At 40.5% G+C, this 17519-nt stretch overlaps 1 protein-coding gene across 1 annotated transcript in view; it reads right to left on the minus strand.

The window, feature by feature from the left end:
• emc2 (ER membrane protein complex subunit 2) overlaps positions 1-16478 on the minus strand; it is a 46405-nt gene extending 29927 nt beyond the window's left edge. The window contains exons 1-5 of the mRNA XM_061673848.1: positions 16402-16478; positions 15652-15765; positions 7850-7914; positions 2728-2813; positions 1335-1392 (exon numbers count right to left, since the gene is read on the minus strand). Coding sequence (XP_061529832.1) covers positions 1335-1392; positions 2728-2813; positions 7850-7914; positions 15652-15765; positions 16402-16471 — 393 coding nt within the window. The 5' untranslated portion in view covers positions 16472-16478. The remainder of the gene's footprint in view (positions 1-1334; positions 1393-2727; positions 2814-7849; positions 7915-15651; positions 15766-16401) is intronic.
• Between the last annotated feature and the right edge of the window lie 1041 nt (positions 16479-17519).

A 17519-nucleotide genomic window follows, 5' to 3' on the forward strand; every position in this document is an offset into this window, starting at 1 on the left:
ATATGTATATGTGTATATACATATATATATATATATATATATATATAATATATATACACATACATATACACATATATACATATATATATATATATATATATATATATATACATACATACATATACATATATATTTATATATGTACATACATACATACACACACACACAGAAATATATATATATATATATATATATATATATATATATATATATATATAAAAAATATATAAAACTTCCAAATATAAATACATTTAAAATAAAAAAATTAAAAAAAGACAGCGTTGACCATTAAAGTAATTGTTAACCATTTCATCACCTTAATCCTGACTAGTTGATTAACCTTGGCTGCCCTGTTGTGCAGATGTGCAATGTGATGTCCTGTTTTGTGTGCATGCATGTGACGTCATAGACTTGTTCAGTCCACAGTAGAAGTTGCATTGGTTTTTGTAACATGAACGACTACATACAATGATTTGATTTAACAAAAAAACCAAATTGGGCATTATGCCCTGCAGCGTGAATGTAGCCTTAGTCCACCAGTGATTGGTTTTGTCTTCAGGGCATTCCAAATGGTTGTGCTGGCTATGGTCAATGTTTGTACAATGGCTGACTGGTTTTCCATCTTCTATTACCTTCAAGATTGATTTTCCCCCCACCATAGACAACTCTCTGATTTTCACGTTGGTTACACCTCGAAGTGGTATCAATGTAAACCCACTTCTAAAACTGAGCAAAGACATGCAGCAGTATTTATTGTTTGGATATCCAATGTAATTGGACACACACTGGCAACTAAAGACACCCATCAGTCACATGTTCAAATGAGAAAATGGGTGGGCTCAAACAATGGGTGCTTTCTTCTAAGTTGTGTATCAGATATCAATGAAATGCCTCTAAATAAAAGCTGAAATGTAGAACTCATCTCATTCATGCTTTTATGTCAAACTACTGTCAAACTATGACTACTGAAATAATGATGATCTCATCCCAATTTACTTAAATTTACTTCCTCAGTGTGAAATCTGGGCCGGTTTAATTGAACACAAAGGTATTGTACATGCAGGAAGCCAGGACTTGTTCTGTTACAGAAATGGCAACAGGTTGAAACACAGGTTTATTGTACCTTCTGCCATCTAATTCAATAGCATTTAATTGTTCTGCCTGTCACTATATGTTGCTGGCATAGATAGATGCGGAAAAGTATATTTAAAATGAATAAACTATAATTTTCTGACAAATTAAGTGAAATTGGATTCATTTTCTGCAGCACCGCTGATGATCTCTCGTAGAATACTAGGTTGCCATGGCACCCTGGTTGGCAATCAATGTCTTACCGTATTTGTGGGGTCATCTTGAAGAATAGCATCATAGTGCTTGTTGGCCTCATCGTACCTTCAGAAAAAGAGAAAAAAAAAATCTCAGTTTTCACACAATCCACTTTCAATCTTATAAAATTAGATGGTGTGGGAATCAAACAGTTTGGGAGAATCAAGTTTCTGTATACAGCATGCATGTTTCTATGATTACAGTAAGGTTATACAGTAATCAGTGGTGATCTTAAGGATGAAATAAACACTCATTTAAGTGTAGGTTGCTGGTTACACAGTCAACCTTGTGAGAGTCTAGTATCACTTCACAATGAGTCAAGAAATCCATGCAAAGAAAGCCCTCTGTTTTGAAAATTCTATTTGTTTAATTGTACCCAGGTTGATTCACCTTTAAACAAGATCATATTGCTCCATGAAAAATGTGCTTAGATTTGCAGCCAAGTTGTTGATTTGGCTGTCTGTGTCTTGACCAATAACAAGACACTACATGTGAACTTGGTCACCCAAAACTGATGGTTTAAGCGAACATGATTATGTAAGAGCCAAGTTTTTAAATGCCAAATTATACAGTAGAGAAATACAGTAAATAAACTAACATAAGATGGCATGTGCACTATACCTGTCATATTCCATCAGGTACATAACAATCTTGTCAATTTGTATTTTTTTTTTTGTATTCAAAACTGAAACACTAATATTTTAGGTGTCAAAGGCAGTGAGTGTCCAGTCACAGTGTCCCAGTGCACACACTGCAACACTTAAGAATATTTCAGATGGGTCAGTGACGCAAGCCACTCATTTGGTGGTGGTGGTTGGATGGTGGGGTGGGGGGACATATGGGTTGGAATTACTGTTTGAACCTTAAGTGTACCCTTTTTTTCTACCAATTAACTAGTGTGTTTAGGTTACTTAATCTGACAAAAGACTAAAGTAAAAAAAATTTTTTTTTCGTAAATTTTTTTGATTTGTAAATAAAATAAACCACTGAATGAAGGGAAAACACGTGAAGTGACGTAAGTACTTACAGGGCCAAGACACACTGATTTGTACCAGGACCAAAACCGGACAGGAAAGACAAAAACAGAGATTGAGGGACCCCGAGAATAACAGTGGGATCTGACCACTTCCTTCCCGGGAATCCCGAACTCCGACTCAAGGGCTATACAGGGCTACCCAGCGAAAAAGCTTTCTGCACGTTACCCAATTCAGTAAATGAATGCTGGGTGATCCAACATAAATACACCCAACCCTCAAGCCTTTCGGTGCATATACACACACACACACACACACACTCAGACTATTGCTTTGCAATTTTTAAATGGGTTCTGATTTCAAGCCTCCCTAAGTACAATTCACAAAAGCGATGTTTTTGCCCCCTCTTCCGCTCTTCCATGCTTACCTTTCCAAAGCTTCCAGTCTCATGCCCGATAATCGCTTCACTCTGTGGCTATCTGGAAACTGCTTCCTCAGTTCCTGTAGACAGGTCTGCAAGGATGTGGGCAGATGAGAGACACCAATTATAGTTGGCTGCATCTACTAAACTATTTTATGCTCCATTCGCATGCACAAAAGAAAAAATTGCAATTTTGATATTTTGGCCTACTTTGCTTTCACAAGACACTGTCCAACCCAAACTACCCCAAATATATAATTGGGTTTATGTTTTACCCTGGTTGCCCACATGGGTGAGCTTGTTGTCCCTGGTAACTGCTTAATCTGTAAAAAATCTTAACAGGGTTTGTGCAGGAAGACTTTTGAAGATCTTTTTAAGATCATTCTGAATGAAATTTAAGCGCTACATTAGAACATTAAAACTAAAACGCAGTCAGGAAATTACATACAAAGTACATTTATTCTAACTGTATGCAGTATTCAATTAGGTTATGCATACCTTGAACTACTGAAGAAGAAGACATCTTGCTGTGAGGTTGCAAAAGTAAGACAAGCTTGTCCTAAATGAGTCATCGACCATTTACGGTTTGTTCGCTGGGAATAATTTGGTTCTGTCACCGTTATTTGTTGCTGTGATTCATTATTGTGTTTTTTCATTTGCTGTTGTGATTACCGTAGTTATTTGTTGTTGTGTTTCTTCCTTTGCTGTGATTAGTTATTTGCTTTTGTGTTTTTTGATTTGCTGTGTTTAGTTATTTGTTATTAGTTGTTGTGTTTTTTTTTTATTTGCTGTTGTGATTATTAGTTATTTGTCGTGATTAGTCATTTGCTGTTGTGTTTTTTTATCGCTGTTGTGTTTTTTCATTTGCTGTTGTGATTACCGTAGTTATTTGTTGTTGTGTTTCTTCATTTGCTGTGATTAGTTATTTGCTGTTGTGCTTTTTGATTTGCTGCTGTGTTTAGTTATTTGTTGCTGTGATTAGTTATTTGCTTTTGTGTTTTTTGATTTGCTGTGTTTAGTTATTTGTTATTAGTTATTTGTTGTTGTGTTTTTTTTATTTGCTGTTGTGTTTATTTGTCGTGATTAGTTATTTGCTGTTGTGTTTTTTGATTCGCTGTTGTGTTTAGTTTTTTGTCCTGATTTGTTATTTGCTGTGCTTTTTATTTGCTGTTGTGTTTAGTTATTTGTCATAGAGATTAGTTATTTGTTGTTGTGTTTTTTTAATTTGCTCTAGTGTTTAGTTATTTCTCGTTGTGATTAGTTATTTGCTGTTGTGTTTTGCACTTCTGGGCCACCGTAGAAAACTAATTCTGCTAACAGAGTTCCGCCTTTTCTAAAAGATGAGTCTTTTGTTGGCTGGGACGGAAAAATAAAACATAAAAACGCAATGTCGGAAGGACGAGAATCTGTAGTGGTGTGCATATTGTTTTCGATCTATCATTGACCATAGACATTTTTGTAGACATTTCAAAGCTTCTACGATCCTGTCTGATCATTGAACTCACGGACTTCCTCCTCCCACAACCGTGGCGTTTGCCGGCGGACGAGGTTGCCTCCATGCTAGCTGTCCGCAGTCTAGTATACCAACGTGTTGCTAGCCTGCGTGCTGATAATAGTCCCATACATTGCTGCTATGATACTGAAATGCCTGCCGATCATTGTGATGATCGTGATGACGTGCTAAAGAAGACAAATAAGACCACCTTCGAGATGACATATGCAGAGTTGGCACTGGGTCATTGAAACCTCTTAGCAAATGTGGCTAAACGATATAAAAATCTCCTCGCCACACTTGTGTGTAGTTAGCCACAACATAGCATGTTTATGTGGCTAAACCTTTAGCCACAATTACCCAGTCCTTGTCACTGGGAGGGAAACAGATAAGCCTTAACGATGTGGGCAAAATTAAAACTACCTAGTCATCAATCAAGCATATGGCTGAACGGTATGGGCAAAAAAAAATCTTAACTGCGAGTTTTTTGCTTTGTTTCTTTTAAATTTTTAGCATGTGATCTTTCAGGAGGAAGTTTGTTATCTTATCTTAGCATTATTCACTAAACAATAAATGATTCTATAGTAGGACCAACACAACACTGGATATAGCCAACAAATAACTCTTTCCTGTAGGCCAGGCCTAAATGTTATGATGAATTGAGAAGAGGAACAAATCTTTATTTTACTATTGAATTTAAAAAAGAAAAATGTTCCATCACAGTAGAATATTGACTTATTGATCTAACTGTAAAAATTTATTATTGTATAATAATGCTCGTCAGTAGCACTGCTGTCAGTGTCAGCCGAGTATAGAGATAAAGTGGAGAGAGATGAGTGATGCTTTTCATCAGCAAGATGTGCGTTTTAAAGCGGCTCAAATAGTAAACTATATTAAATGTTAATGATCTCCATCCATACATTTTCTGAGCCGCTTCTCCTCACTAGGGTCGCGGGCTTGCTGGAGCCTATCCCAGCTGTCATCGGCAGGAGGCGGGGTACACCCTGAATTGGTTGCCAGCCAATTGCAGGGCACATAGAAACAAACAACCATTCGCACTCACAGTCATGCCTACGGGCAATTTAAAGTCTCCAATTAATGCATGTTTTTGGGATGTGGGAGGAAACCGGCGTGCCTGGAGAAAACCCACGCAGTCGCGGGGAGAACATGCAAACTCCACATAGGCGGGGCCAAGAATTGAACCCGGGTCCTCAGAACTGTGAGGCTGACGCTCTAACCAGTCGTCCACCGTGCCACCATGTTCATGTTCTTTTCAATTAAAGTAAAAAAGTGTTGAGATGATTCACCTATTTGATAATCATCAAGAACAATCTTAAGGACGTCATATAGAATTTACTCAAATTACTTCAACCTTTTAGTTGAAGATAATTTTCTAAATCTTTGGTGGTAAATATTATTAGGCTAACTTTACCTGTCAGAGAATTGCAGCAAATTGCAAAAGCAGGACAAAGTGGTCTAAATTACATAAAGGGGGGCTGACTTTGTTTGTCTTTGGCCCCCAAATGACTACATACGGCCCTGGTTCGAGCCGGCGCCACTGCTCGACATGACAACCAAAGTGGGATTAGCAGCTCGTGCATTGATGAAGAAGGCAGCTAGTGAGTCGCGAGAGCTAATGTGAATTGCAGGACACACTGAACATCGACACTTCAACTTTACATTGCGGTAATAAAGAAAAACTCAACCATAAAGCCATTCACACACGGCAGGATGAGTGCGCTCACTTCTTTATCGGGAAGGGCTTTTGAGTTTTGACGCCAGCGTGGCGAACATGGGCACTATTTGCTTCCCAATATCCGTTTCAATTAGCCATTGGCGAGGTGGCGAACCCTGCATATGCTGTCAGAGGAGCTCTGGGGAAAGGAGTCCATGATTGCCAGCTTGACCACTCGCCTCTCTCAACTCTCCGCCGTAATCTTGGCAGAGCAGCCTAGTGGACCAGCGACAAGGAGGGCTGCATCTTTCTTGGCAGATACACTGAGGTTGGATCCGGTTACCTGCCTGGAGCTGTCCTGCTCAACCTACGCTGCATGAGACCACCTGGGTCGAGGTGGTTTCCCGTGGCAAAAAGAGCAGCAAATCTGCTCCCCCACAGCTGGCAGATTTTCTGCCCTGTTGGATGACACCGCTGCTCTCACGTCCTTGTCTGCACAGCCTGAGATGACTCCTGGCTATGGCGTTCTGGCCCCTGGTCCAGCATCTTGGGCCCCGCCAGTGAAGGGGGTGTCGTCTTCTGCCGATAATGGCGAACTGGGTGGTTCCTCTCACGGCTTGGTTTCACATTGGCACCAAAGTCTGCTCAAGGATCCGGTGTCCCGGCATGGTGGTGGTCCACCTCGTTGGCGTCATTCCCCTGCACCATCCTCGTCCAGCCACCCCAATATCGCTCAGCCGCACCAGCAATGTCATTTGCCAGTGCCATCCTTGACCAGCCACCCCACTGCCGTTCGGTCTCACACGCGATGTCGACGACATGCGCGGCAGGGCAACGGTGCGGACGATGCGTCTCCTGCTTCTTTTGATGGTCTTTCTCCACATCCTCTGTCCGCCGCCCCCACCCTCTCATAGTGGGAAGCAGGATTGTTAGGCATATTCGTTATTTTAATGCCATCACACGGTGCTATCCTGGAGCCATGGTTATGGGCATAGTTGATGTTCTTCCTGACCTGTTGGACTCCCTTCCTCCATCCGTGTCTCAGATCATCATCCATGTGGGAAGTAAAAAGACAACACGTCAACCATTGGAGCAAACAAAAAGGGACTAACACTCTCTTTGCTCTGTTGAAAACATATGGGCTCTCAACTTGGATCAGCAGCCCTTTGCCTGTGCAGTCTCATTGCCTGGAGCGTTTCAGCAGACTATTAGGTTTAAATACCTGGCTGCCACACGCTTTGCGGTCAACTCAACCTTTTTCTTTTTTTTTTTTTAAATTGACGATTTTAATCTTTTCTGGAATTTCTTTTTTTTTGGGCCAGATGGAGTCCACCCAAATTCTCTGGGGCACCTCGGTTTTAGCACATAATCCATAATGTGCAACTCTCTCTCTTCTCAGCTGACCCATCTACGATTCACACGTTATATGTCACTGCTTCTCTATCTACACTTATCTGCCGTAAAAATAGATTACACCAATCACTGGCAATCATCCGCATTACTTCCTGACCACTTCAACCAGGTCCATATGAGTGCACCTGTTGTATTCGCCAATCGAGAGCAGCACAAAAAACAACAATCCAAGAATTTTAGCAAACGTAACACCCTCCGGTCCCTACCACAACATCAAAAAACCACATTATTGGGGGGAAAAAAGAGCCATGAAAGCATCAACCACCTTCTATATGGTGCTTTTAAATGAACGCTCTCTTTTAAATACCGTATAAATGAAGGTCTATAAAGTCTATAAATGAAGGTCACTCACTTATGTGCTATACCATCTTATTCCAACCCACAACTAATACTTTTTTTTCCGAATGACAAAGTAATACCGTTTGGCCAAATAAAAACGGTATTTACACATTTGGCAAAGATGATGCTGCAAGTGGGAATGGCTGTGAGACCAAGAATGATTGCTTTTGAAGCTCTTGCGTGTGTAAGGAAGTGTCATAAAATCTTACCAGAGCCAAGTCATCCCGACTGCAGTCCAACGCCGCAATCATCACCTGCTCATAAATAATCCATACTGTGCAGAGAAGAGACAAAAGAGGCTGTGTTAACACCCTGCTTCGTACAACAGGGCAACATTTTGTGACTTGTAATATTTACATAAAAACATAAGACTGCTGAATGCGAAACATCTTAACCTCTGCACACTTCCATGATGCAAATAAGAAGATTACAAGCATTTATGAAAAACGAGTTTTTTTTCCACACATTTGACAGTTAGGTGCAGAAGTATTGGATGATAAAACGATACAAATTTGCCTTTATACACTACCACAATGAATTTGAATTAAAACAATCATTTTAAATTAATAGTAGACTTCCCGCTTTAAATTAAAGGGTTTCATTAAAACTTGACATTTTATATTCAGGAATAACACCCATATTAATCCATTAAAAAAATTATATATATATATATATATATATATATATATATATATATATATATATTGCATAATTGTTTACACATAAGCCGTACTGTACTAGGTTACATGCCGCATGTAGTACACAAACTATTATTATTATTACTTTTTTTTTATTGTTTTATTTTTAATTTTAATTTTTTTTTTTTACCTTACTTTCTGATGTACAGCATCCTTGTCTGCTTTGAAAGGTGCCTTTAAATACAATACAACCTAGAACTTCGGCAATTCTAATTGTTACACAGAGCAGAATGTATATGCCTTTTAGTACAGCTGTAAATTCTATTTGTATGCGTTACTACAATGTTTGTTGAAGAAATTATGATTCTAATCAATTTTACCCCATATATGGCATTTCCCATTGTATGTTAGGATTAAGCTAGAGGACTTATGTTATGCTAATGACAAAGGCAGTGATGCTGTGTTACATGTAGTTTGATTGAACATTTAAGGTGAGAAAAACAGTTTAAAGGAAGAACACTTTGCGTCTCATTGGGAAAATTGTTAGCTCTCTGCAAAACTCCACTGCACAGTCAGGGATGGCAGAATAGAGAAATATAAATTAATGACTCGGCCACTCCAACCAAAGTCTTCATTTTGTCTTTCTTCCGCCATTCAGAGGTAGACTTGCTGGTGTGTTTTAGATAATTGTCCTGCTGCAGAACCCAAGTTTGTTTCAGCTTGAGGTCACGAACACATGGCCGGACATTTTCCTTCAGGATTTTTTGGAGAACAGGTGTGCCAGTATCAGGCCTCAGTGGGGCTAGAGAAACTGAATTTGGGTATGATAAACCACAGTTATGCTTTAACGGGGTGTTGGGGGGCAATCACTTTTTCACACAGGGCCATGTGTGTTTGGATATTTTTTCTCCTTAATAATAAAAAAAACATTTAAAACTGAATTTTGTATTTACTTGTGTTGGCTTTGACTAATATTTAATTTTGTTTGCTGACAGGAAACATTTAAGTGTGACAAACATGCAAAAAAATAAGAAATCAGGAAGGGGGTAAACATTCACACCACTGTATATTGCAATTAGGCTTTACACGTTCTGGATTTTTGGGGCCGTTCAGCGAGTTTAAAAAAACGATCACCGATCCGATCACATGATGGAGGAATGTGTCTATTTAAATGACCTGTTCATTTACTGTATATGCTTGTGTACTTAATTGCTCAATAAATTATATTTACAATAAATAATGCATCTTTGTTCCTCTATTTATCCCAGTGAGGCATAGTGACAGACAGAACAAATGAATGGTCTTCTATTAGATGGCAGGAAGTAAATACAGTAATTAATGTATCCACATTTTGTGACATTTTTGTTTGTTGGTGTGCCGTGAGATTTTTCAATTGTAAAATATGTTCCTTGGGTCCATAAAGGTTGGAAATCACTGCTCTCGTCAGAGCGTGTATTCTAATCAGTCACGTCAAACCAACATTACAACATGACAGAAATAATGGGTGATAAAATTAATTCAATTACTTTATTTTTAATTAAATTATTTCACCCACACCGAAACTTTAGAGCATGATTCAACAGAACAGCGGCATGTTTACGTACAACCGTTCGTGCTACCACTAGCTTGCTTGGTGCCTGCTTGCGAGACGTATCATATCAAAGGTATGTGAGCATACGTCAAGCAAGCCTTAAACGAACGTCCTCGCCTGAGCACCTGTAACGACCAACACACGTTTTCCCCCATTTTGTTCTTACAAACACGGCACAAACCATTATTGTTGTCGTCGCGATGGTAACGAGTGTATCCGGTCGCGTTTGCGTTGACATGATGAAGCCCAGTGATAAGAAAAAACGGAATGCGTTGGTATCGGAATACAAGATTTTGTTGCAGTAGTCTGACATAGTGCAATCGTGAAAGAGCAAATTTGTCTTGTGGTCTGATTACGGCATTATGTGTTGTCTGTCTTAGATGTGTTGTCTGTTCCACACCGCCGACATATATATTTTTTAATAACTTTATTGGCCGTCAGATATTTACAGGACTACGCCAAAAGACACGCAACAAGGCTAAAAATAAACTAGCTTTTGGATTCAAATATACTGTGCACGATGGCCGATATGATAAGGCCAATACGATAAGGCCAATAAAATCGGTGTAAAGCCTAATTGCAATATGAAAAAATACAGGGTAACATACTAATTATCTGAGTCATATCACTTTATCAAGTCTTTTCTAACATTCCGTACTACAAAATAAGTATGTATGAATATTGCTGATATCGGATTGGACCGATATTGGTATCGGATCAGAAGTGAAAAGGTTGGATCAGGACATCCCTAAGTGTGACAAAATCCACAACCAGTGACTTGGCCCTACAAAGGCAAAATGAAGTCTTTTTTGGGATATCTTCCATGTAGTGTGACAATATGAAGGACAACCCAAATCTGACATATCACCTTAAGTCGACCAATAGGACTGCTTCTCGAAACTGTGCATCGTCCCCTTTGCTCATCGTTGTCAGCATTTATTCACACACGCAACCCAATGTTTACCGACACTTTAGCAGAGCTGCCAACCTATAAAAATTCACTTCCAGAACAATTTGTCCACATTTGTCTGAAATGCCATATTTTGAAAAATGTGTCAAGAACTTTACAGTCTGAGTCATAATCATTATCATAATGATAATTATAGTATATAATTATGGCTTCAATATTCACCATTTTAATGTTCTTAATACATCAACAAAGTTGCAGCCTGAATCAAAGTACCTGCATATGAGATTTTAACGTACCATCATAAAAAACATCTGGCCAAAATTAAAAATTGGGACAACGTCGCGGGCCAAATCACTGCGATGTGCACGTTTCCCTTTTCTGCAGAAATGTAGCGTTAAAGGTTATCATATGACAACAAACTTAAATTTTGCTTAATCACTGAATCTGGAATATATAAAATAAATTTTGCGATAAAAGACATCAGTGGTATTTGTTTGTTGTTTTGTATTTAAATAGATAACATCAATTATTCTCTCTATCATCTATTTATCTTCTCTCTATCTTCAATTTATCTACCTCCAACTACCTTTCTTTCTTAAGTAAATCTAATTTCAAAGGCCAACAACAACAAAAAACAAAAAAATAAGAATGTCCTTCAATAACAATCCAAACCTCAAACTACTAACAGTCCCTGCCTAGGAGTTGATAAAGGGCATTAAAAATATATATAAATAAATTAAAGTATGTTATATTCTTTCCTACAGCCACGTTGCTCCGCACATGACAAACAGTCTTTTACTTCAGTGAACATTCCCAATTTTGGGAAGGTGAAGTGCCAGCTTCACCGACGACTGCAACAGAAAGGGAATGGGTGCTCGCCGTCAAGAAGTGATGGGCCAACACACTAACAAAGCATTCTAGGATTTGTAATATTAGTGGCGCATATATATGTATATATATATATATATATATATATGATATATATATATATATACACACACACACGTTGTGAGTCGGTGAATACTTCGAATACCTCATCAATGCCAACGACACGCCTTCCCATGAGGAAGCAGAGTCTGGAGTCTCTGAGGCGGGCTCTCCTATCTCTGGAGTAGGGGTCACCGAGGTGGTTAAAAAGCTCTTCGGTGGCAAGGCCCCAGGGGTGGATGAGATTCGCTTGGCGTTCCTAAAGGCTCTGGATGTTGTGGGGTTATCCTGGTTGCCACGCCTCTGCAACATCGCGTGGACATCGTCAGGGTCCTCGAGGGTGCATGGGAGTTTGCACAACCAGTCTACATGTGTTTTGTGGACACGGAGAAGGCGTTCGACCATGTTCCTCGGGGAGTCCTGTGTACTTCGGGAGTATGAGGTACGATGAGAATCAGCACCTCCAAATCTGAGACCATGGTCCTCAGTCGGAAAAGGGTGGCGTGCCCTCTCCAGGTCGGGGATGAGATCCTGCCCCAAGTGGAGGAGTTCAAGTATTTTGTAGTATTAGTAGTATTTTGGGGTCTTGTCCACAAGTTTGGGAGTAATGGAACAAGAGATCGACAGGGGGATTGGTGCAGCTTCTGTAGTGATGCGGACTTGTATCGGTCCTTTGCGGTAAAGAAGGATCTAAGCCGAAAGGCGAAGCTCTCAATTCACCGGTCAATCTACGTTCCTACCCTCACCTAGTGTCACAAGCTGTGGGTCGTGACCGAAAGAACAAGATCCAGGATACAAGCAGCCGAAATGAGTTTCCTCCACAGGGTGTCCGGGCTCTCCCTTAAGAGATAGGGTGAGAAGCTCAGTCATCCGGAAGGATCTCTGCGTAAAGCCGCTGCTCCTCCACATTAAGAGGAGCCAGATGAGGTGGCTGGGGCATCTGATTCGGCTGCCTCCCGGACGCCTCCCTGGTGAGGTGTTCCGGGCACGTCCCACCAGGAGGAGACCCCCGGGACGACCCAGGAAACGCTCGAGAGACTATGTCTCTCGGCTGGCCTGTGAAACCCCGGCAACGGAAGAGCTGGATGAAGTGCCTGGGGAGAGGGAAGTCTGGGCATCCCTCCTAAAGCTACTGTCCCCGCGACCCGACCTTGGATAAGCGGTAGAAAATGGATGGATGTGCTATATATAGTGGCAAGCCAGCTCTAATACACATTTAATATGGTCTTGCGGGCCAAATATAATTACATCGTGGGCCAAATCTGGCCCCCAGGCCCAAGTTTGACATTTATGGCCTATGGTTTATTTTGACTTCACCAATTCTTTTTTAACCCTGGGAACAAAAAACAACCAAGTCTATTAAATCAGATTAATCATATCTCAAACGTCAAAATTAAAACTCACCACTATTTTCCAAACAAACAAATAACATTGCTGATAGATTGAATTGGATAGTGTATGTATGGACAGCGGCACAGTGGACGACTGGTTAGCACATCCGCCTAACAGTTCCGTGGACCCGGTTTAAAATCTGGCCTTGTCTGTGTTGAGTTTGCATGTTCTCCCCATGCCTGCATGGGTTTTCTCCGGGTACTCCGGTTTCCTCCCACATCCCAAAAACATGCATGGTAGGTTAATTGAGGACTCTAAACTTGCCCGTAGGTGTGAATGTGAGTGCGAACGGTTGTGTGTTCATATATGCCCTGCGATTGGCTGGCGACCAGTTCAGGGCACACACACCTCTCGCCCGAAGGTAGCTGGGATAGGCTCCAGCACGCCCGCGACCCTAGTGAGGATAACCAGCACGGAAAATGAATTAATTAATTAATATATGTACAATAATTTTGGTTTCTATTTTGTGCAATGTACTTCTTGTACATCTTTTCTTTCTTGCTCAGGGTCCCGACATATTTGAGATTTCAAAATTCCATACTTTTTCCAGACCCTTATTTCCAGACTTCTCAGTCATAAATTCAAATATTTGTGACATTTGAGTAAATAGATGTGTATCATTCTGATTCTTTATATGCCTTTACATCCGATTTACTAGTACTTACCCTTATCAATGTCTACTATACAATTTACAATAAGTGACATTTGTAAATGCCTTTTCATACTGCACTTGCTCAATGTGAAAGGATGTTGACGACAACAGTAATGGGGTGCGGCCATCCCATATTTGAAAGTGATGACGCAACAGCCGAGAAGGAAGTCAGGAGGTTTCCCGCTGAGTTGACCTCAAATGGGCAATATGTATTTGTCATTGCCCTAATTTTGCTTATTTTAAGGTAGAGGTGTTAATTAATTAAATTAAAATAAATAAATAAAATAAATTACATTAAAATAAATAAATAAATAAAGTAAATAAAAATGGGATGTGGGACGAAACCGGAGTACCCGGAGAAAACCCACGCAGGCACGGGGACAACATGCAAACTCCACACAGGCAGGGCCAGGATTTGAACCCCAGGCCTTAGAACTGTGAGGCAGATGTGCTAACCACATGTTCACCGTGCCGCCTGTCACATGATCTTTCACAGCAAAATTATGTGGGTACCAAGCGATTGCCTTGCAATTGGCTGGCGACCAGCTCATGGAATCCAGGATCCAGCTCACCTGTTACCCTACTGAGGATAAGAAAATGGATGGACAGATGGTACCAAGCCATCCCAGCAAGCTGTCAAGCCATACACACACACACACATAGTGGTACCTTGATTTACAAGTTACCTGCCTTAGCAGTTTTTTTAGACACAAGCCAAGACTTTCGACAAAAATGTATGATACGAGCACAGGGCGATGGCAGAAAACTCAACTCAACTCACATTTAAATAGGTTTAATATCAAACTAAACATAAAATAAAAGATAATTGTTTTGCATCTAAAACAACCACTTAAGTTTTCCTTGGGAAAGCTCACGAGCTTGCTAACACATAATGCAAAACAATGTAGACAGGCTAACTTTTACCATCAATGTCACAGTGTTATGACCTTATGAGCAACGGCTATTTGAATACAAACAGTAACTGGTGGAGAGACAATAAAACAAATACAGGCATATATTTTTTATCGTCTGCAAAAAATGACTACTATTACTGCAGCTAACTGAACAGTTGTGAGCGTTGTCCCGATATACATCTCTATGTATTGTACTGGCCTCTGGTGGCCAGGATGCACACATCAGAAGGAGCGCAATGTGGTAATTCAACACATTCATGGCAATTCTATTCATTTCAATGGGGAAAGATGATTTGAGATACGACTAATTGGAGTTACAAGGGGGAAGTCACTGATGGTGTAGTGGTACACTCGCCTGACTTTGGTGTGGGCAGCGTGGGATCAGTTCCCACTCAGTGACGGTGTGAATGTGATTGCGAATGGTTGTCCGTGTCTATATGTGCCCTGTGACTGACTGGCGACCAGTTCAGAGTAGTCCGCCTTTCGCCCGAAGTCAGCTGGGATAGGCTCCAGCGCCCCGCAACCCTAACCAGGATAAGCGGTGTTGACGATGGATGGATGGATGGAGTTACAAGGGTGGTCACGGAAAAAAAATTACCTTGCATGTCAATGCACCAACGCGTGTGTGTGTGTTGGAAATTGTATCAAATGAATATCCTGCCTGCAGCATTGATGAGCCAAAAGTCTTTGCTTTACACTGCCTCACACTTGTAGTTTCAAAGCGTGTGTCCGATTAGTGTTAAAATAGTTTAGATTGGTACATATCTGGCCACGTTGACTTACTGGAGCAGAAGTCAGGTTTTGAGGAAATACTGTATGGCAGTTATCATGTCTGAATGTCCGTATAGGAGTTGTTACTTAACACACTTTAATACAGTTTGCATCTCTCCTTCAGTGTTCATATTAAATTACAAAAGAAATGTAATTGATGGACTAACTGCTATAGTCAACTTCCAATGAGCAATTAGTTATCAACGATGCACTTACTGTCATCCCCCAGTTTAGATGAATGTTCACCGATGAGCTCTTCACCAACGTCCACTATTTGTTCACTGTTTCTGCAGTTATCCTCTCTCCATTTGCGCAGCTTGTCTCGCATCTCTGCAGACACAGTACATAAAATGAATCAGACCACTCGAATTTGCTGCGTCTATTAGTCAACAAACTTTCTTCAGATGTGAATGGATTTGGAACAGCAGGTGATATGCACAATTGCAATAAAACAAAATATACATACGCGAGCAAACAAATTTTCACCGATAATAGTTTACGTAACCATCCGGCTTTGTACGTTTTACCTGGGGAATTTCGAAAAACAGTATCACCACACTACAATTATCATTATATTACTAAATTACTAGCACGACATTTGCATTAATGTCTGACATTCACAACACTGCAGCTATGGCTAAATATAGCAATACCAGTCGCTTATTAAAGATAAGGGTGACGTGCGCGCAACGGAAACCGTTTAATTATTTGCAACATGAATTTGTAATGCAATAATCAACTAAAAATCAACAATATTTAAGTAAAAGTGACGGCTATTTACCTTGAGTAAATCGTGAGGATTACGACGCGAAAGCTAACATTGTTATTACTAGCGGCGAACTACTTCCCACATTGGTATGTTGTCTCTTCAGACCATAAAATAAACGAACGTCTCTCACGTAAAGAGCACCGCATTACCTCAAGACAATCACATACGGATTCTGTAACAATTATCATTCGTCTTACCTTCCCAGCCTACATCGTACAGCTCTGAAACCGACGCCATCTTTTCCTTGGGAAGAGCGGCCTGAGTCATGTGACTGTTAGTGGGCGTGGTCTCACGTCAGAACATGCTTTCGAGCCTCGAGACAGAACAGAATTTTTTACATGCAACAGTATTTTGTAGAAAATGAAATTATATTGTTGAATATATATATATATATATATATATATATATATATATATATATATATATATATATATATATATATATATATATATACACACATATATATATATATATCCATCCAACCAACCATTTTCTGAGCAGCTTCTCCTCACGAGGGTCGCGGGCGTGCTGGAGCGTATCCCAGCTATCATCGGGCAGGAGGTGGGGTACACCCTGAACTGGTTGCCAGCCAATTGCAGGGTACATATAAACAAACAACCATTCGCACTCACATTCACACCTACGGGCAATTTAGAGTCTTCAATCAACCTACCATGCTTGTTTTTGCGATGTGGGAGGAAACCGGAGTGCCCGGAGAAAACCCACGCAGGCACGGGGAGAACATGCAAACTCCACACAGTCGGGGCCGGGAATTGAACCCCAGTCCGTTAACGTCCGTTATAACGCTCTAATATATGCGTATGTTATAACGCTCTAGTATATATATCTTCTATCTATCTTCTTTTCTCACAATATATATATATATATATATATATATATATATATATATATATAGGCGGCACGGTGGACGACTGGTTAGAGCGTCTGCCTTACAGATCTGTGGACCGGGGATCAATCCCCGGGCCCGCCTGTGTGGAGTTTGCATGTTCTCGCCTGTGTGGGTTTTCTCTGGGCACTCTGGTTTCCTCCCACATCCCAAAAACATGCATGGTAGGTTAATTGACAAGTTTAAATTGCCTGTAGGTGTGAATGTGAGTGCGGATGGTTGTTTGTTTGTATGTGCCCTGCGATTGGCTGGCAACCAGTTCAGGGTGTACCCCGCCTCCTGCCCGATGATAGCTGGGATAGGCTCCAACGCGCCCGCGACCCTAGTGAGGAGAAGCGGCTCAGAAAATGGATGGATATGGATGGATATCCATTTTCTGAGGATGGATGGATATATAGGATGGATGGA

Source organism: Phycodurus eques, chromosome 4 (assembly GCF_024500275.1).
Source record: "Phycodurus eques isolate BA_2022a chromosome 4, UOR_Pequ_1.1, whole genome shotgun sequence".
NCBI classification, from domain to species: Eukaryota; Metazoa; Chordata; class Actinopteri; order Syngnathiformes; family Syngnathidae; genus Phycodurus; species Phycodurus eques.